Below are 21,262 nucleotides of genomic sequence, written 5' to 3'. Positions count from 1 at the left end.
ATATTCCAAACTGAATTACTTTTCTTAAATTTCGCTGTAAAGTGGATTAAAAACTATTTAGTTAAAAACACTTTAGATAGTGTTTAATGTGCAGTCATTTGCTGTTCTTTTATTTTTTATGTGCTGATTTCCAAGCAGTTTAAAAATAAATGTGCAAATGTCTTCGTCAGATAGGCAATAAGATTTCGTATTGGATCTAAGGAGCTTAATGGCATGATGCTGGAGAAAGTGTAGCGTGGAAGTTACCCCTGACAACTGGTATAATTATTATCTTAAAATTCCTGTGTTACAAGTTGGAGTTCATAAACTCTTTCTGAAAAAACGCTAAAAGAAGAGTTGCGTATGTAAAAAGGGAATTAAAATGTACAATTTATTTATCAGATAGAGGTTGCATCGTCGAATGCAAGAAGGCAACCAAAATTAGTCTAAAAAGTAATCCCGAAGTCACACCAGACCTATGCGTCAGTTAGCAAGCAGCAATAGTTATGTGTAATCCAAGATAGCCAAAGCGGACAACATGATCCTAAACACCATTTTCACCATGAAATGCATTCGAGAGCTGTCAAGATGCTGCAAGCTGGTGCATGATCATTCGCTGCTGCGAGGTAGCTGAATGAGCATCGTAGTATCATCAACAATCTGTAGAATCGTTACCTAAGGGATCAAAACCCATGCAGAAGACGTGGGTCTGGACGCCGGAGGATTGCCTCAACGCTAGACGATCGCTTATTGTAGCTATTTGCAAAACGCTGTAGATTACTAACAGCACCAGAACTGATGTCGCATCTCTCTGCTGCAGGACGACCCATATCCCGCTAAACTGTGTCGAGTCGACTGCATGAAAGTGGACAATACGCTCGAAGGCCTGTTGCTTATGTTCCTATATCCCCATCACCATATATCAGAGCGCCGTTGGACTGGGCTTGCGAACATCGCAGCTGGACACAAGTATTTCTACAGATAAGTCTCGATTTAGCATCCAGAACGATTCCCGAACGACAATGATATGGCGAGAGCCAGGGATACTCTATCGGGCGCCAAACATTGTCGAAAATGATCATTACAGAGAAGAAGATTATTTGTACTTTCTGAGATAGCAATGAACGGTCACACCGTCTCTGTGTGATTCATGGTGTTTGTGTAACAATTTTCCGATAACCTGATGAAATTCTACACCCTCTTGTGAGTCCTTTTATCGATGCAATGGATACTGACGCAATATGTATAGATAATAACGCCTGCCAGCATAGAGCTTGGGTGTTATCTAGAGAGTGAAATCACTCAATATCTGCCGTGGCCTACTAGATCTCAGGACCTGAATCCTATAGAACATGTGTGGGATATGTTGGAACGAAAGATGGCAGGTCCCGATGTGACTGTGGTATTGCCTGTGGTTTTGTAGTCTTTGCATAGTTCACTGTTTGAGCATGGAACGCGAGTTTAGAATGTGTTCAACGTATCCACCGTTTTGTTTCCCAAAAGCGAATCCTTGCATTCATCACAACCTTCTACCACACTTCCTACGAAGAAGCACGGTACAGTTGCATGGTAAGAGCCTAGAGTTGCACGACATTTTCAGGCTTTATTAGAAAAAGAAATCATTTGAACTAAAATCTGGGCTATGCAGGGGCCACTGTCACCCTTCTTGGTTACACTGAGAAGACCTGTGTGACATTACACATACACTAAACATATCACATAGGAAATCGAGAACAACATTTATATTGTGTATCTAGGCTCCAGTTTGCATGCATTATTGTGTAAGGCGAGACCTGTTGCCATTTTCAGATGTGTGGCCATGGATGAGCGCCGTCGATTTTTCTCTAATATACAGATAGAGGGTCCAATTGCTGAGTCAGTTTGTGAATGGCTTGTTTTCAAGGAGCCGATCTTGCATCAAAATGTGCCTCAAATTCTGCACTGTTACAGTTTGCCAGCAACATCACCCTTGTTCCTAGTTACGGAGCAGGAATATGCGAAGACTTTAGTTCTCCAGTTAAGAAGAGATTGTCAAATTAAAAATGAGATAGTAGCTACCAGCCCCTACACCTCAGGGACCCATCCATATGAAAGACACCCAACTAGCCGAAATACCGTATATACCCGCGTATAAGTCGAGATATTTTGGACAAAAAAAAAAAGACTTCAAAGTGGGGGGTCGACTTATACGCGGGGGCCTAAAAAATTAAAAGAATCGAAAGTTCAAAAATTTCTTTATATAATGCAGTTGTTTTCTTCCCGCACTCAAAATGGACGACTTATCAAATAAGTCACTTACTTGAAGTAATTTCATGACTTAAATTATGTGACGGATTAATCACAGAGTTTCATACTTTAACTAGAGTAAGTTTCGATTAAACCAAAGAATTTTCGGCCCCCGAACAACCGATCAATATTGAGCAATAAAAAAGTTTCGCCAACACGCCAAGAAAAGAGAAATGCAGATAGTTTTTACGTACGCATAAGTCTATAATAGTTATTGTTCATCCATGAAATACTTTTGTTAACAGGCGTGCGTACACGCCAAAATTTAAAAAAATATTCCATGCAATAACTGAACAGTTTTGAATATTTCTTTTAACTTTTGAAAAGGGAAAATGCAGATAGATTTTACTTACGCGAATCTTTTCCGGAACAAATTCTAAATGGTTACTATATACGATGATTTTTCCCCAATTATCCTGCGTTTTGGATATAGCCAATGACGACAGAAGAGTTCTATGAAATGTTTGGCGAATCTGATGATGAATCGGACGTTGAAGGACTTTGATTTTGTTTATTTACCAAGGTATTTTTTATCGAATATTTACTTTTTTTCCCTCAGATGATTTTGAATAAATGTAGTACTTAAAAAAAATTTTGGAAGTTTCTCGATCGATTTCGAAAGTGGGGGGTCGACTTATACGCGGGTTTCTTATTTTCTACGAATTTTTTATGTCGAAGTGGGGGGTCGACTTATACGCGGGTATATACGGTAACATCACACTATGCCTAAGACAGAATAGATACCAAACATTATTTACGAAGATCCTACACTGAAGGTTCTGCCATAAACAACGGAAAACGATGTCTTATAAAATTCTGTATCAACAATCATGATACAAAAGACTTCAGGATCCAGCTAGAATAATGTATTTTAGTCTGATATGTTCACAATCCTGCAAGCAGTCAACGAAGGCATTGACGAAGAACTCATATCTATAGAGATTATCTCTCGGCAATTTATGTACTCGCAAACATAAACAATAAATTACCATTAGGTCGAGAAATTCTTAGAAAGTCCTTCAATGTCCAAAACTAACATTTCTTTGTAATCTGGATACAAGCCCAGGTTGATCACAAGGGAAACGAAGAAGCTGGCATGTTAACCAGGTAGGCAGCACGGGGAATAAATCCCATGAAAATAAGCATCCCCTGTCCAGCTTCTCACCTGAGATTAAAACCACAAAATACAACTAAAGAATTATGGCAACAATGATGGGACACTGCAAATACATGAAGAGTTAACAGTCTGTTGCTTAAAGTTGACTCTGCCCCCATTCATGTCACCAGACATATCAAGTGGTTTATCTCGGGTGTCCCCTTTTCCCCGTACCCCTATGTAAGAAATCACTCTTCATCTGATGCCTGTGCATGGGTCACCCTGAACATTATTTATTTTCCTGCCCATTAACAGTTTCATTTAATGTAAAGAAGCTGAATTTATAAGAGGATTTATTCCCATTCCTAGGATATGTAGTCAAAAATAAACACTTAAGGAATAAAATTGCGAAGGTTATGGACGTTTTAGCTGCTAGAAGTCAAGAGCTATGCAGTGTAAATTAACCTTCAAAGAAATTCTCCAACAGCGAAACAAAACAATTAAATACAGGTACAATGTACACTGGCGCTCCTTCACAGAAAAGAAATAAAGTATTAACAATATATGTATCATGAAATGTAATTATAGTGAACTAATTACTGAAAAAACACATGAAATCGCATATAATGAAATGACAAAAATAAGTTGACAATGTAACAGCATTTAGTATGCAGAAATATCCGAAAAAAAAACGGCAGAACTTGCAGTGTTGGCTGGAGTCACAATATCATCACGATTCGAGAAGGCCGAAATGTTGTTGATTTTCCAGTTAGTGTATAGGGCTAATACACATTTACTTAGGTTAAGTAATAGGTGTGCCTTACACTTCTACGTAGCATAACATTAAAATATGCATGAAAATATTTTCGTCTCCACCAAACTCTTTTTTCTTCAAAATACATTACAACTTTCTGTTTAACACTTCACCACGCAATACCCATATTGCAAACTGTTTGGAAGGAAGTTAGAGTCCAATACTGACTTTTGTTGATACCCACTTGATTTTCCATGAATAAAAGGACCTACGTGCATAAGGTATTTTCTCCTTCCTTTCCGCATGTCTTCGTGATGTAACGGTAGCACACTCGGCGCGTATTCGAGAGGTCCAGCTTCGAGTCCAGGCGAAGGCACTGTTCATTTTCATGTCTTCTGCTTCAAAGTAACCAAATGACTGTACAGTGGCGCCCGATCTAAAAGGTAGTGGATGATGATTCTTCCCGCCAGAATTTGGCGACTGGGTCCCCTCATCCCCAGTCGCCCTTCAAAAGAGGGAGTATATAAGATTTTGTCTCCCTCCTTTCCGCATGTCTTAGTGGTGCAACGGTAGCACACTTGGAGCGTATTCGAGAGGTCCAGGTTCGAGTCCCGGCGAAAGCATTAATCATTTTTCGAGTCTCCTGCTTCAAAATAACCTAATTACTCTAAAAGTGAGCATTTATAACACTCGAAGTATAATCCTGAATTATTTATGGAGTGATTAAGTGGTAGGACATTGTATGCACTTCATGTATATAGATAGTAGAAGTGTTCAAATAGCTAAAAGTTTTATGGAACTGAAATGAGTTTCAACCTCAAAAAAAAAAAAAAAAAAAAAAAAAAAAAAAAAAAAAAAACAGCTTCAGGTTTAATTTGAATCACTTGGCCTTCATTGATCAACAAATCTCTATGATGTTATTAATAATACATATTAATTATTCTTATTCTGTAAATTTGTTGATAGTATTTGAAATTTCTTTTCACGCTTATTACTGTGTGTTACTGTATGCTTATTACTGTACTGTGTTTCATGCTTTTCATGCTTATTACTGTACTGTGTTTCATGCTTTTCATGCTTATTACTGTGTGTTTCTTTATTACTGTACTGTGCTTCATGCTTATTACTGCATATATGCGTACGTATTAAATACTATAAACGTTTTAAAATATTATGTATTTATATTTAATAGAGATGAATTTTATTTAAAAAGTAATATTTTGGAACTTATAATATACTTGATCTACAAACGAAATCCTGAACTCAGACGTACGTATTTTAGTAGGTCACTAATATAATTTGGAGAAGCAACAGAAATTATTCTTTAGGAGAGATATATAAGAATGATTGCATTCAGTATATCTTAATTTCTTTTTCACAATTTTGATTTATGGCGAAGTGTTTTAATACAAAAAAAATTCTTATTTTATAGTGCTTATGTAATTTAAGAGGTAGTTTTATAAAATTTTACTTATTTAATGTATTTCATTGCGTTAAATAAGTTTAAAATTATATCATGCATTTTTCCTGTCCTTTTATTACTAGAGTTATCAACTGAATGTATATGCAATTTTATTTCTTGCAGGTTATTTGGCTGTGGCTTTGAGCCAAATTGGACATAAATGGAGCATTGAAAAGTTCAAACAGAGGATGAATACTGGAAAAAACTGGCAATTTGTTTCTGTTGTTCTTGGAAATTATCCTGCAGGAAAAATGGTATAATTTTAAGATAAAAATATTTAATAATTATAGGAAATAAGTGTTGATAAACTCTTAATTTTATTTCTTATAAAATACAATGACACATTTTAAAAGAATCAGAAGTTCTTAAATCTAGATAAGATTTATTCTCGAATTCTATATAGACTTTTAAACTTATATAGCAACTAGTAAAACTGAAGAAATTAATATTTGGACTCGCATAAAAATATGAGGGATATTTTAATTGTTCTCATGTATTTGAACTTCACCCAGAAAAACTTTGAAACAATTTTTTTAAATATTTTTTATTAAAAACGTTTAAAATACCGCATTGGCTCGAATGTAAGACAATATTTTTGTTCCTAAAATGTCCTTCTGAAATTCCTATCTATGTGAGATGAGCAGCCTAACATTTAACAACTTATTCCTTATCTTTTAAATTTTAATTTTTTTGCATTAAAAATGAGCTTTGTTAGTTTTATTTCAATAACTAATAACTTAAAATTTTAACTTTATATTTAAAAAAATGCGACTGCTTAGTTTTATTGTTTAATTATTTTCCTTGTAAAACAACTTCAACAAATCAAGCTCATACATACACATGAGCTTCATTTCTTAATATGTGTGTGTTAACTAGAGAGACTACTTCATTCCCCCCCCCCGGTAAAAGCAGAGTCAAAATTACTGTAATTAGAAAAATATTGTTACAACAGAAGTTATCGTCAGCTTAAGATTAATTTTTGACAAAGCGTCGCATTAAATTAATTATTATTGATTGCATGGAAAAGGCTCACTTTTCAAAGGGTATTAGCCTTTCTAAATATAATCACCAACAATTAAAGTATCCGAATCATGTTCCGTCTTCTATACCTACGTGAGTGAAAATTCGCTTTAATAGAATCTAAATTAATATTTTAATCCAATTAAGACCTAGAAAATAGTGTTTACTTGTCTTAGCAGATGGCTTTGATTAGCTCCGCATTCGGGTTTTTAAAAAGCACTAAAACTTTATTTTCTTTGCTATGTCACTCAGAATGGTACTGTTATGTAGAGAAATTATCTGATAGCGTTATAAAAATTAGGTGAATGATTTTATGATTTATGGAAATCTTAATTTTTATTTGATTATGAATTATTTATTTTAAGGCTTTAATTTTGGGGGAAAACAGATGCTTCTGGAAATATTATTTAGTTTAAATGAATATTATTTATTTTCTTTTATTTACAAATCTTGTACAAACTTTTATTCATTGTGAAAGAAGCAGGGAAAGGGAGGCAATTTTTGCCAAGTCATGATTTCGCGTGCTTTGTCCTTTAGAATGTTCGAGAAAGAATTTTCATTGTTAGTTGACCTTAAGAGAGGAAAGTACGTGACAGAAAGGTCAAAGGTTGCTACTTGTCTTTCAATGTAAGTCATTCAGGTTTTTGGCGATTGAGGGTCCGGTTGTTGGCTAAGTGAAGAAGGGCGCGCATGCGCGATCACCCTTATTTCCGCATTCTGGAGTTGAAAACGAAGATTTTGCCATAATTAAGGGGGCGATAAGTGAAGCCATAGTGGGAGCCCGCGTTGTGAAGGAGACGAAGGAAATTCGAGTTGGATTGACTCGCTTACGCACTCACGCTTGGATTCGCTGACTTTCGGGGTTGCTGGACTTGTGGACGTTGCTCTTGAAAACTGGCTTGAAGGAAATTCGAGTTGGATTCTCTCTCTTACTGACTGGCGGGTGGAACTTACTTGGGACGCTACTCGTGAAGCTTGCTCTTGGGATGAGTAAGAACAGGCGAGCCGTAATTGCCTAGAAACAACGTTTCTGACCTGAGGCTGAAAACCCTCTTCCTTGCGGCGTGCTGGTAAAGAGGCGAAATTTGAACGAGTTACCTGCGTGTTGACATAGGACTTTCAGGACCAAGCGGATAGCCATCCTGGGCAGCAGTGCTCCTGTTTCTGTTCTCCAGTGGGAATTGGCGCCGACCCTTTTAGAACCAGTGTCAAGATGAGCCCGGCCGACATCAACGCTTGATAAGATACGAGTCCTCCCACATCAAGATGTCTTAACAGATAAGTTTATATTTTTTTGTGTTTATTCGATCCTCTCACGTGAAATAAGAAAATATAACACTGGTGCCGTGACCTCTGCTTAGTGAAGGATCGAATCGGTAACTCATTTTTTGAATTTATTATTTCGTATAACTTACTGTTTTAAGAAGGTGTTAAATTTTATGTGCTAGGATTAATTAAAGTTTTTGATTTGTGTTTGCTTATTTGTTAATACGAGAGTGATAAAGCTTGAAAATGTGTGTGAATTTCAGGAATTTTGGACTTTAACGTTAGGCAAACAGAATTGAACTTTAAAATTAGGAAAAAGGAAAAATATATTTTTTTAATGTAGCAGAATAGGTACTGTACATTCTTACTAACAGTACAACACCAGAAGTAGCTAGCTGTTAATTAGCTTACCTTCATTGAAAAATGTCCTTGAGAACACATCACCACGAAATGGGAAAGTTCAGGAATTAGAGGTCACATGTAACTTACAGTCTTTATTAATTATAACACAAAGATTTCCAGACGTAGACTCCGAAAAGCTGAAGATGGTACTAAAACGCCGTTCAATTAATAAGGCTGCTATCACACGTCGGTTTGTTTCGGAAGAACAACTGTTTGGAACAATTTTTCTGCTTTGTCACAACAGCCAATCACCATAGGTCGCTTTGGGGTTAACGCAGGGGAAACTGGTTCCCCATTACAAACAAGCTGATAGCATTCGAAGCTGATAGCTGATTGGTTGAAAACGAACAACTTGCAATTTTTTTGGAAAGGAAGGAAAAAGTCGCACGTCGTCCTTTCAATAGTAAAGCAGGTATAAAAATTGTCCGAAATAGTGGTTCGTGTGAAACAAACGCCGTGTGATATGGGCCTAACATAACCATTGCATTGTTTCATATTTCCACCACTAAAAATGTCCTCAAAGCTACTGAAAATCACAAATTATTTGTCTATAGGGGAGAGGACACTCCGAATTTCATTTGCTCTGTCCGCAAAGGTTTAAGTCACATTAAAAAGAGAGAATTCTGCGAAAAATATCCTTAATTTCCTTAATGATTTTTATGAAGTCAGAGAATGTTCCTGTCATACTTGTGTTCTTCCGAGGAACAGCAGTCGAATTTGTGGTGCGTGATTGCTTTCTGACTTCAGGGGCAGCGTCAGTAGAGTTGGCTTCAGAAGTACTACAGAACTGATTAGTTACAAGCCACTATCTGATTTCACCGCAGCTCCGTTGGTCTTGGCCATGAAGCTTTTGGGAGCTCTAGAAGGAACATTAGGCTGGTCAGAATTACAAGGTAGCTGAGCTTAAGCACGCTTGGGTTATTCAAATTCCTCTTTCAAATTGGAGCACGATCTGAAGTTCGCGGGCTGATTTTGGCTGCAATTGCAGAAGTGGAGATTTTTCTATCCATTTGGCTGTACAGTCAGAAATTTTATGACCTAATCCACACTTAACACATATGAGTAATGGTTTGCATTCATTTGAAGAATGATAATGGTGCTGGCATTTGGGACACTGAGCCAGACCGCCTTTGAATTTGTAAGGTTCAATTTTTATTTCGAAGTTTAACACATCAGTTAATTTCGCAAATTTTATCAACATCATCTTGATTTACCTAAAAAAGAGGCATCGGAACTCTCGTGCAAAATCTATGTATGGGACATACTTTAATCACATTAAAGCCTTCCTCAAATAAATATTATTTGATTTCATCAGCATAGGGCAAGCTTCTTAGAACAACTTTAACAGGTTTAGCGTACGATGTAGTGCTGAATCATGTTACTCGCTAAGTAATGAGTAAGTTTCCTATGATTACCCTGACAAGCGGGAAAGATATTCAGAAATTCACCAGAAATGCCTGTATTAAACAAACATGCAAGTATCAACATTAAGTTTCTTGACGTACTAAAAAAAATCATCGAAGGAATTATCATTATCGGTTTAATACGAACCTTTCAGGTTGTGAGATTGAGGTTGCATCCATGAGGGTTATTATTATCAATAGCATTAATACTAACATTAGGATCAGTATTCTGAATATTGATGTTGTTTAACACTTCAAAATTAATACTTTGGTGAATTTCAACATTTGATTTCAATATTTTAAGATGCCTCGGAAGTTTCTTAGGTGATACGAAGCCATCGGCATTATCAGGATTATCTGGAACTTGCTTTTTAGATCTTTTTTTAGCAATTTTGGTACACGAACATGATGGTTTATCATCGAGACATTTCATGCCATTAGCAACTATTTCCGAAAATAGAACAGCACTTTTATCCTCACAATTACTAAACTTTAATTTAGGCCGCAGCAATACAAGAATTCACAAAAGGAGAATTTCTCAATGTTTCAGTTGATAACCGAACGTAAACCAAACAATACTGCGTTTAACTTTTCCTTGTAGAATAACATTTTTATGCATTCTTTTAATTAAACCATAATAATTTTTTTAATTCCTTTCCTTCATAGGTACATAAAAGTAAAATTGAATGCAACATAAATAATTAAGACACAATAACACGCTGAACAAATACTAATTCAAAAGTCAAACATAAATAATTGAATTTTTAGGAGAAATTTTCAAGTGGTTTTTAGAATTTGGTGCAGTAATTATTTGTCTATATGCGATATTTCTTGCTGAAACATAATTCCAAGAGCTTGTAATGTTGCGCGCTTCTAACCTGCATGCAACAATAGTGGTGACTGCTGAGAACTGGAAAGTAGACAAAGTCTTGAGAAGGGCTTAAATCCCTTTTTATTCAACTTTAGAAATTACAAATGCGTGCTCTTGACGCTCACAAACTACGCCGACCCGGCGGTAAAATAAAAATAAGAAACTAAAAAAAAAGAATAGTAACAAGTAACTAACTACGAGGCTCTCTAAACGTAACTAACCTCACCGCGTTATATGATACCGCTGATAATTCAGCAAACTTCTGAATATTACGTTGAAAGATTAACAATCTGCCGAGGCAAGCACACAGGCCGAAACGCGTGGTTCTTCAATTTTTAACTAGCCACCTCCACGCTCGTGAAGCAAGAAAGCACACTTTCGAACTCGTTTCCCTTCTATTTAACTCAGATTACTTCCGCTGACAATTCGAATCCTTCCGCGTTCTACTAAAATTTACATACTCTGGCATTGGCAATTCCAGGGGAAAGTAAGGCTTGACAGGAAAGATAGTTTAAACTTAAAATAAATGTTAGTTAAAATAAATATAAACCCTACAAGCTAAACGTTTAAAATTTTAATTTCTAATTTTCTTTTTGACTCATTTTATTGATAACGAAAGAATGTGTTCTTTTAGCGTGTATAACTTGTAGTAAAAAAAAAAAAAAAAAAAAGCGTGTATTATTCCTCAAACGAGATCACTTATTTCATAGCATTAAGAAACTATTTTAAAGTGATTTTTTTTTCTTTTACTTTGTCTTTACAAAAGTAGAGGTGGGTTAACTTCTATCTGTATGCTGGAGTAGCACGAAACTACACAAAAGAAGGGTTCACGTACCCTTTATTAACTCTTTAAGATTTACAATGCGTCAACTCGACGCTAACAAACTTCGCCTTTACTTAAACTGAAAGTCAGATAATTGAAACTAAAAGTTGAAATATTAACAAGCGCTGTGCATAACTTTTATTGCCGCATAGAAGGCAACAGGTATCAAGTTTTACCAAAAAAAAAAAAAAAAAAAAAAGCTTAATATTTATTTGTTTACTTTATTAAACATTTTCAACGCGCGCATACGTAAAGTTTGGGGTTTTGAGGTCCGAATTATAGATCATTCCGGATAATGGACGTCCGGATTATGGACTTTGTACTGTATTTATAAAAAATATATAAATAATACTAAAAAGGCAAGTAAATAGTAAGTTTTAATTTAACTTATTAACTATATTTTTTGGAGAGTGGGAGTGGAGCAGCATTTGCTTCACTCTCCTAGCATAGCCTACAGGGCTCAGCGAGATCCCTTAATTCCAACCCCCTTCTAAACTAGTGGCTGCAAAGCAATGCAATTAAGCCACTTGAACCAGCAATAAGCAAACGTACCTACGTCAGAGACGGCAGCTAGAACCTAACTCTCTCTTTCTTCTACCAAAACTCGGCTTTTAACTACTTCCTTCAATAGACAATTTGCATTTGTTCACGCGCGCTACAACATTTAACTATTCTGGCACTGACAATTAGGGGAATGATGGCTTATAGGAAAGTTTCAAATAAAACTTTAAATTATTAGTTAAAATAAATATAAATCCCTACAACTTTATGAAATATTTTTTCTTACAATAACACATCTTTTCCCAGATTCACGAAGAATATCTTGATTAGTATCTTTAATTTTGCTAGATTTGAATACAAAAATCTTCCCTTCTATTCTTCTCTATTATTTTATTTGGTATATCTTATCTGGATATTCTAGAAGATTACTTTATTTAGTATTTAGCTTACTCTCGAGATCTTGACATTAAATCTACAGTCCAAACATTACTTTTACCGGTCATTTATTGCCCAGATTATTGCTGTAGCTAACATACAGGACCTGCACCTAAGTCAAAGTTGGTCAGCTTCTTTACATACAAGGGATAATTTAAAATCTGTATTAGAACACGGGGCCACACAATGTCTTTTTTTTTATTTAGCAAATATTTAGGAATATGTTCTGTGATAAATGCTTAGATTATTTCAAGCTAATAGTTACGTTTATGTAAAAGTTACTTTCTAAATATTTGAGACTGTCTTGCAGAGTGTTAATGTCAATATTTAATGTTAAAAATTAAACAATCAACATATTAAAAATAAATTTGCCAATATAAATATTTTTTCAGTATATATTACGTCCATGAAACTTCAGATTTGAAATTTAATGTGGATCAAGGAGAAATTGTACATTTCTATGCGCCCATTTAACTCTACCTTAATGAGAAACATGCTTTCAAGAATGTATGCGCTTATACACAAGATGCAATCACTACTATTACTTTATTTTGGTTTAAAGTAGTATGTATTTTTTAGGACATCTCAGAGATAAAGTATAAAAATGCAAGTAATATACATATTTAGAAACTAGCTGTTGTTAATGATAAGAAACATTTTTGTTTACCTTAACATGCGTCGTACCTTTTCCTTCTATGAAATAAGTTATTATTTGCTTTAATTCTTAACCTGCTTTAAAGATCATTATCTAAATGTAATTTAGAAGAATTAGTTATTTTGTATATCATTTGAAATGTATCCAGAAACCGAAATCCCTTAACTTCATCTTAATTCATTCTAAAAAAAATCACAGCTCAGTCTTTTGGATTTTCAGATATTATAATATTTTTAACTTTAGCGATACTTTTTTTACAGGAAGTTTCTTTTCTATTACAATTTCTACGTCGTATTTTCTAAATATTTGAATATCTACCTTTGATATACTTATTAATTTTCTTTATTGTATTGCAGATCGAATTCAGAGGTTACCTGAGTTCGTCCCTTATCTCTAACAGATCAGATGAGAATATTGCTATTGACAACATCAATTACGTCAACTGTGATCCTACAAAGACATATACTGAATGTACGTAATAGATTAAGTTCTGAATTTACAAATCAATATGCTTTTCTTTGTTTTTAACCTCCACGTTCTGTTGTTTACATTTGAAAGAAACATTAATTAAATTATATTCAATTCGATTTATGCTAATAATGCCCTTTTTATACTGATACATACAGATTTTAACCCATAGTTTCTAATATAGATTAAGCGTAAAAGGGCATAATTAAACCGAACTTCTAGAAATGTGTCTTTTCTAATCACTATGCATCACATCAAGTTCCTGAAATGATTTTGCCCTCCGTAAGGTTTCCCGCCGGGGGTCGACGCAGGTAAAGCTGTTACCTGCAGTTACTTGCAGGGATCTACAGTCAGGCAGTCTCGACCGCGAGTGTATAAAATCAGTCTTCTCAGGATTAGAACCTCCATATCAGATTTCGACACCTATACTGACACCTTTTTATTTTCTCTCCAAGCCTCTCAGGAACTTAGGCTACTCTTCTACTGATTTTCTTCTGTTCTAGGATTCACTTGCTGTATTTCATGTCATGCGCCCCCCGGGGACTCGCTCAGGTCACTGAGAAGTGCCGCTTTAATCTGGTAGAACCCCAGGATAACCACTACAGTATCCAAGAACCTTCATTGATTCAGGGCATGGTACAGGCTCTGCAGGGATCATATACTATTGTCTTGTCTGCCCCTTGTCTGTGGGGTCGCAACATTGCTAGGTGTTGGGGCTATCCTAAGTGCTTTGGCCACATTCGGTTCTCTAATGGATAATGACACAGCTGATGGAACACCCATACGAATATAATTGAAGCGACTGCGCGGGACAAAAGCTGTCATTAAATTTAATTTTGTCTAACACACTGTCCATCCAATGCTTTGTATAAAGCAAGGAGGACACAGCGGGGGTTGCTCCCGCTTAGATGGTCTCCTGAGTATGGACTTGAATTCCCGAAATTTATATAGCCAGGACAAGAGTTGATATCTGGTATTCTGTCCTCCGTAAGTCATTCATGGTTTTCGGTAATTCGGTTTTCTGTAGCGTCATCTAATCATTGGTAGTATCTTCCCTGTGACTCTTCGAGTATCCGAGGTTATTTATGACAGTTTTTGACTTCCTTATTAGTCCTATGATCCCCACCTATTTCTACGCAAATGTGGTAAACTCCGACATCTGTAATGTGGGGAACAGGGAACTCTGATTATTGCACTTTCTTATGCTCCTTAACTGAGGATAATTACAAAAAATCTCTACAAACTGAACTCCTGGCATTCTGAAGGTTTTTAATTAAAGACAAACATCAGTACCCTAGTTAAAAAAATATAAAACGACTTTTTTCTACGGCCTACGTCTTTGTGAAGTATAAATTCCTCATGCAGCATAAATTTAATGAAATTTTACATCTTGTGAATATGTTCAAAACGATAACGATTCCGTTTGTTAACTTTGTAAACTCTAATAACCTGCTGCAGCACAGGATTTGAAGTACCTTTTTTAAATTCGTCGGTTTCTTGTCAAAATTATTTCCTATACTCCCAATTTTTGCATTCCCAAAGCCTAAGCTCTCACATCCCTACTCAAAATATTTTTAAATGTTATTCTCAAATGATTTGACCCCATGAACATTTCTTTAGTATTATTACTACATTTCATTATTACATTGTGTTCCTAATACTTATTATAGTATTTATCTCATTATGTGTTATTTTTGTTACATCAAAACAACTGTTCTCTGTTTAGTTTGTGAATTTCGAATTGTATTCAAACTATATTGCAATCTTTTTTATAAATACTGAATGCGGAGTGTCCGGTGATATATCATGATATACCATAAAAGGCAAACTCTAGATTCTTTGGAAAGCTTTTAAATGCTCATCTCCTCAACCTTTCTTTGCAAACTCTTATAAAGCTTGCAATTTGTTTTAGGGTTAGTAATATGGGAAGGCATTACCAGTTGACTCATGGTATATCGCCAATACTTTTACTTCTTTTTATATTTATCTTTTTATCTTTATATTTTATTTTTATCCTTTTATCTTTATTTATCTTTTTATCTTTATCTTTATCCTTTTATCTTTATCTATTTGTCGTTTTATCTTTATCTTTTTTTTTTTTTTTTTTTTTTTACCTAGTAGTTTTACCACGCCGTTACTATCAACAACGTAACAAGGAAGAACAAACGTTTGCTTATTTCCATGAGAGTATTTCTGGCATCTTTAATAAAACAAAATGGAATCTCTGGTATTATTTATATTAAATTATTTACGCGATCACTTTACTAATTTTCAGCGCTTTTTGTTCATGAATAAGAGTTTCTTTTTAACTTTTTGTTTCAATTGAATAAAAGATTTCGTTTTACTGTTGTCAAAATAGCCAACTTTATTTTCTCCACGAAGCATTTTGTTTGAGAACTGTTTCAGATAAAATGCTTAGAATATATGCGAATAGTAACAGTCTTTCGATATCATTTTTTTTAATTTTATTTGCAGCTCTGAATTGCACATTTGATAGAGACGAATGTGACTGGTATCCAGATAACAACTTCTCCCCCATCACTTGGTCTTTAGGCAAAATACCGAGTTGGAAAATTGGTCCAAAAGCTGATCATACTGGGAAAGGAGGTAAAGTTCATTTTCTTCTTTTTATGCAAACTTCTCATTCAGAATTTCTTTGAATTGTGGAATATATCTAACTGTGCTATTAGAAAAAAAAAATTGCTCATACATAGAGCTCTCAGAAGTTTCCATTTCAAGTTAACATTTTATACACAACACAATATGGTTCCGTTTTTTCCTTTTTCTGACATCAGTTGTTACGCTATTTTCTTCTTTCACGTTCGTACAGGGTTTGTATGGATTTGGAGTGAATAATGACGACACTACTTGATGAAGGATCCAAACACTCTTTTTAGCCGGTATTAATCGGACAGCTCCAAAATCCTGTTTACAGTCGTCAAACTGTTATAAACACGCTGGCACGATCAGCGACACAGCTTTCACACTATCAGGCTATCACGGTGAACACAGCTTTACTGCAAAGCACCAGATTACAGCTCCCGACTCTGCTCGGTCCTTCTCGGAATTCCACGTATTCTCGAGACTCTCCACGCTACAACTCGCGATGCACTCGACGACACGCAGAGCACAGCTCTCGACTCTTCCGTTCAGTCGTTCCCAGAGCTCAACACGCTCTCTCGACGATGCACTAACCACGATACACTACGAGACACTTTCGGTGCACTCGGCACTCGCTGCCCGGCTGTCAACTCGGTCAGCTCGGCAGGAATTGACTCGCTAGACGAGACCACCCACTCGATACTAACTGACTGCGGGCCAGCAGGATTTTTACAGCTTTCGGCTTGTGTTTGAGAACATTCAGGCCTAAACCGGTAAGAATTCGTTCGAGAAGGTTCTCCATCAGTTCATGGAATGTCGCCAAAATGGGCGATTTCTCGCCAAATATGGCAACCCTGCCTTCCGATGCCACTTTATAGCAACCCTAAAACTGCTTTGCGGGGAAGCTATCCCACCGTACCTGTACATTTCACAACAATATTATCACAGCTTTCTTATTTGAAAGCTCTTTTAATAGTATGCGTGCGGAGATGTGTTAAAAACAAACTTATTTCGAAAAAGCCATGCTTCTGAGTAGGAACTACTGTCAGGCCTTTTTTAATACGTAGTACAGCCATTAAGTTATTTTAAAACAATAGACATGAAAAATGTGAAATGCCATCATTGGGACTCGAAACCCTGGACTTTTTGAATGCGCGGAATATCCTGCCTCTTTCGAGTATGAATAGAAATATTTTGTCTTCCACCAGCTGCTGTGTCGCTCAACCGAGATAGTGGTTAGTGTCTCTGACTGCCATACCGAAGCCCCGGGTTCGAATCCCGGAGAAGGCATGGATGTTTGTAAATAAATAATGTCTGTGCGGTATGGAGGCATGCGACTGAAAATATGCGGCGAAGTCCTCTCCAGAGGTTAATGGCAGGGGGGAGGAGGGGGATACCCTCGGACAAGTCCCCCCGGATTACTCTGCTTCAAAATTAGGGGGGGAGGATTGAGCAAAGTAGTACTGTCACCTGTGAGGTGCCCAAGGCTGCTGCCAACGAACATGTACAATCATGCCTCCTTGCCATGATCACTTTCGTGGGCTTGTTCTGATTTCTGGGAAGCGAGATTAGTTGCAAAACTTTAACAAATTGTTCTTAACCATCAGAGTTAATCATTAGAAATTTCATAATTTCTGTATTTAAATTAATTACTATAAAATTTTGTCTTTCAGGTTTGGATATGGTTTGATTATCTTAACATAACTGATGAAATTTCTTTTGCCTTGCGAATCATGTCACTGAGTTCCTTCTATTGAATGGTTATACGAGGTTTTATTTATTTCGTTTGCAGGATATTTCATGTACGTAAATGCGAATAGAAACCTGAAAAAAGGCGACAAAGCTCACTTGGTGAGTTTGAAACAAGAACCCACTGAAAAACGTTGTTTCCGTTTCTGGTATCACATGTTCGGGCAAGATGCTGGCACTTTGAGCATCATCATCAGGACTGACACAGAAAACAGCACCATCTGGAGGAAAAGTAACTCTCAAGGCTATGCCTGGAAATCTGGAATGAGAACTATTCGCAGCGAAGATCCCTACTCAGTAAGTCGTCCTTAAATCTTCAGTAATCTACAGCATTATTCATACTGCTTTAAATACGAGTATTCCATTACTTTTTTTATTTTGGGCCATATTTCTTCTGGTAGTTATTTTGCAATAGATCAGAATTCTTTATGACTGTTGAGAATCATGTTGTAGTTGACCACACAAATTTCCTTTTATCCATCATTTTATAACCTCTTCTTTCCCTTTCTCTGGCGGAAAAAAAAATTTAAAAAAACTGCGTTCCAAAAACCTGCAATATCTTTAAGAAAGGTTAGTATTTGCTCAAAGATATCCTCCTTATATAATTTCATTACATTTTGTCTTTAAATAGAATTCTTATCTCAGTTTAAAAGTTTAATTATTTTTCATATATACACTGGTGTGCAAAACTTAACCAACAGGTGTTCTTTTTGCCATAACTCCACGAGAAATCATCTGAGAGATATGAAATTCAGAAATGTGAGACAGCAGTTTGTATTTAAACGATGACGAAACCATGGGTGCATAAAAATGAACACAGTGCAAACAGTATAGAATCAAACAAAAAAAAGGCTTTATTGAACTCATAGTATCGTTACACATGACTGTCTGTACAAGAGGAAGAACAACAAGCAGATATTCCTTAGCATGGGGTATGCACTCCCATTACAGCAATGGTTGCTTCTCACCGTCTCTCCATACTCAGCACCAGACTGTCCAACAGATCTTGAGGTAAGAGTGCCCATTCCTCAATCATCATCTGTTTCAGTTGTTCGGAGTTCCCGGAGAGTGTAATCTTGCCGCAAGCCACCTCCCCAAAGCATCCCACACATGTTCTATTGGATTTAAATCAGGGGAGTACGCTGGCCAATCCTTTCGAGTGATATCTCCACTTTTCGATAGCTTCTGAACAGCATCAGTCCGGTGCAGCCGTGCATTGTCATCCATAAAATAGTCTGATCCAATGACACCACAGAACAGACGTGTATGGGGAAGGATCACCTCCTGACAATAGCGATCTCCGGTTACAGAAACTCTGTCGTAAATAGGGAGCTCTGTGCGCCCGTTTAGCATAATACCTCCCCAAACGAAATCTCCAGGACCACCGTAACGTTTTCTTTCCGTGAGTTACTGAAATGAAACTATCCTGGGATCCTGGAATGAAACTATCCTGGGATCCTGGAATGAAACCATTACTGGGAGGAAACCGACCACTCTCCAATTCAGCTGGCGTTGAGAATTCCTTGTGGCACTCATCCATAAAGAGGACATTACTCCATTGATGAGATGCGCAGTTTTCGTGCTTCTTGCACCATTCTAAACGGTGTCGTCGATGGCCAACTTTCAAAGGGATGCAGCATTAACGATGGCGGGCGAATAGGCTACCTTTGTGAGGGCGTCTCGACACAATAAACCGCGACACTTGTCGCCCCGTTGCTGTATACAATTGTTGAGCTATGGCGCTTGCTGACTGGTTTCGGGCTCTTTTTACCTGCAGGACGATATATCGGTCATCCACTGCAGTTATTTTCCTGGGACGGCCACCACCAACCTTTCTAACAGTTGTACGTATGGTTTGGAAGGTTTTCCAAGCGCGCGAAATGACACTTTTGTTCCTTCCGAACTCTTCAGCTACACTGGTCACACTACGCCCCTCCTGCAGCTTTTCCATCATTCTTCCAGGTGTGAAGTCATCCAAGTGATTTCTTCTAGCCATATTTCACGAAAGACCCACTTGTACTTGCAGTGAATGTCTTTAATTGCATCTGCGTCCTTCCTTTTATTGTAGACTTGAGTTGAGCCCACCGACCGCACGTGTTTTGTGTACGCTCACGTCGACTGTGACGATTTGTTCCTGACATTTGCATGCGTATGAACTTTCTACGGAATTGCGTGTTCATTGTACTCATCGCAAGAACCTCTATATTACGCGTGTATATTAAAACTGAATTACATTATCCTTAAAACACATTAGAGAAGTTTCAATTCAAAATTTTCTTCTGTGCTTCCACGCCGCTTAGTGGCGCACAGCACAAGAAGGAAGGCGAACCTCCCTACATTAGAGAAGTTATAGCTTCGTGGTGGAATTTCTAAGAAAATTACAATTATTGATGGAAAAAAGCACAGAAAGAAGGCAAACCACTCGAGCGTTCTGGCTGCATGTGCTTTTTTCTGCAGAATCCGATTCAAATTATTCAGTTTTCCACAGTTTAATCTCGACCACTAGTAATCTTTGTTTTTTTTTATAAAGTTTTTTCTCCTTCTTTTCTACGGCCCACCAGCGGCCGAGCGGTAAAGTCGCTGAACACTGGTAGTTCGGTCCGAGTTTCGAATCCCGCGAACGGGCTGGCTGCATGGGCGTTTTCGTGGTTCCCCATGTGTAACGTGTATACGAGTCAGTTTCCCTTAGAAAATTTTCCACGAAGGTATCTTCCCTTAGGCAGATAGCCCTAGTGTGCTTTGCCATAATTAAATAAACCAAACCAAACCTTCTTTTCAACATGCCTTCGTGGTGTAACGGTAACGTATTCGAGAGATCCCGGCTCGATTCCCGGCAAAGGCGCTGCACATACCCCCCTCCTGCATAAAAAATCCTAATGCCTCTGCAGTGGCGATTAATGGACTAAAAGGTGATTAATGATGATTCTTTACTACCACGATTTGACTACTGTGTCCCCTAATCCTCAGTCGCCTTTTAAAAGAGGAGCATATAAGGCATTTTCTCCCTGCTTTCTGCATGCCTTCGTGGTTTAACGGTAGGACAGTCGGCACTTATTCGAGAGGTCCAAGTTCGTATCCCAGTGAGGACATTGCTCATTTTTCGTGTTCCTACTTCAAAAATCCTGACTGTACATCTTATTGATGAACTATTATGAAATATGCTATGAAAGAAGCAACTACGTTCTGTTTTAAATTATTGAGCTTGATATCCGCCACGTATACTGCATATTGAGATCTTACATTACGTTTTTGCTGTGATATTAAATTTCACTAATACCTATCTTTGTGCTTTTCACAGTTTACTGTGCTACTATTATAAAGTTTCTACATATAATCAGCTCTCTTTCTAGATCGTCATTGAAGGTGTAGTTGGCAGTTTTCCAGGACGGGTTATAGCCATAGATGACATTGAAATATATGAAGATGAATGTCCGCATCCAGGTATCAAAGCCATTTAACTAAAATTTTGCATGATACTGAGAATGGTATTA

The 21,262-nt window shown here is 36.8% G+C and overlaps 1 protein-coding gene across 1 annotated transcript in view; it reads left to right on the top strand.

Annotated features, from left to right (window-relative positions):
* The window catches only part of LOC118194593 (apical endosomal glycoprotein-like), a 49,430-nt gene that overhangs the window by 6,751 nt on the left and 21,417 nt on the right, over positions 1 to 21,262 (top strand). The window contains exons 2-6 of the mRNA XM_035365766.2: positions 5,701 to 5,831; positions 13,310 to 13,424; positions 15,897 to 16,028; positions 17,815 to 18,068; positions 21,122 to 21,212. Of these exons, the coding sequence (XP_035221657.1) occupies positions 5,701 to 5,831; positions 13,310 to 13,424; positions 15,897 to 16,028; positions 17,815 to 18,068; positions 21,122 to 21,212 (723 nt within the window). The remainder of the gene's footprint in view (positions 1 to 5,700; positions 5,832 to 13,309; positions 13,425 to 15,896; positions 16,029 to 17,814; positions 18,069 to 21,121; positions 21,213 to 21,262) is intronic.

This window comes from Stegodyphus dumicola, chromosome 11 (genome assembly GCF_044657685.1).
Source record: "Stegodyphus dumicola isolate Sdum_Otavi_A_Nest chromosome 11, ASM4465768v1".
NCBI lineage: Eukaryota > Metazoa > Arthropoda > Arachnida > Araneae > Eresidae > Stegodyphus > Stegodyphus dumicola.
This window is presented reverse-complemented; position numbering and strand designations above follow the sequence as displayed.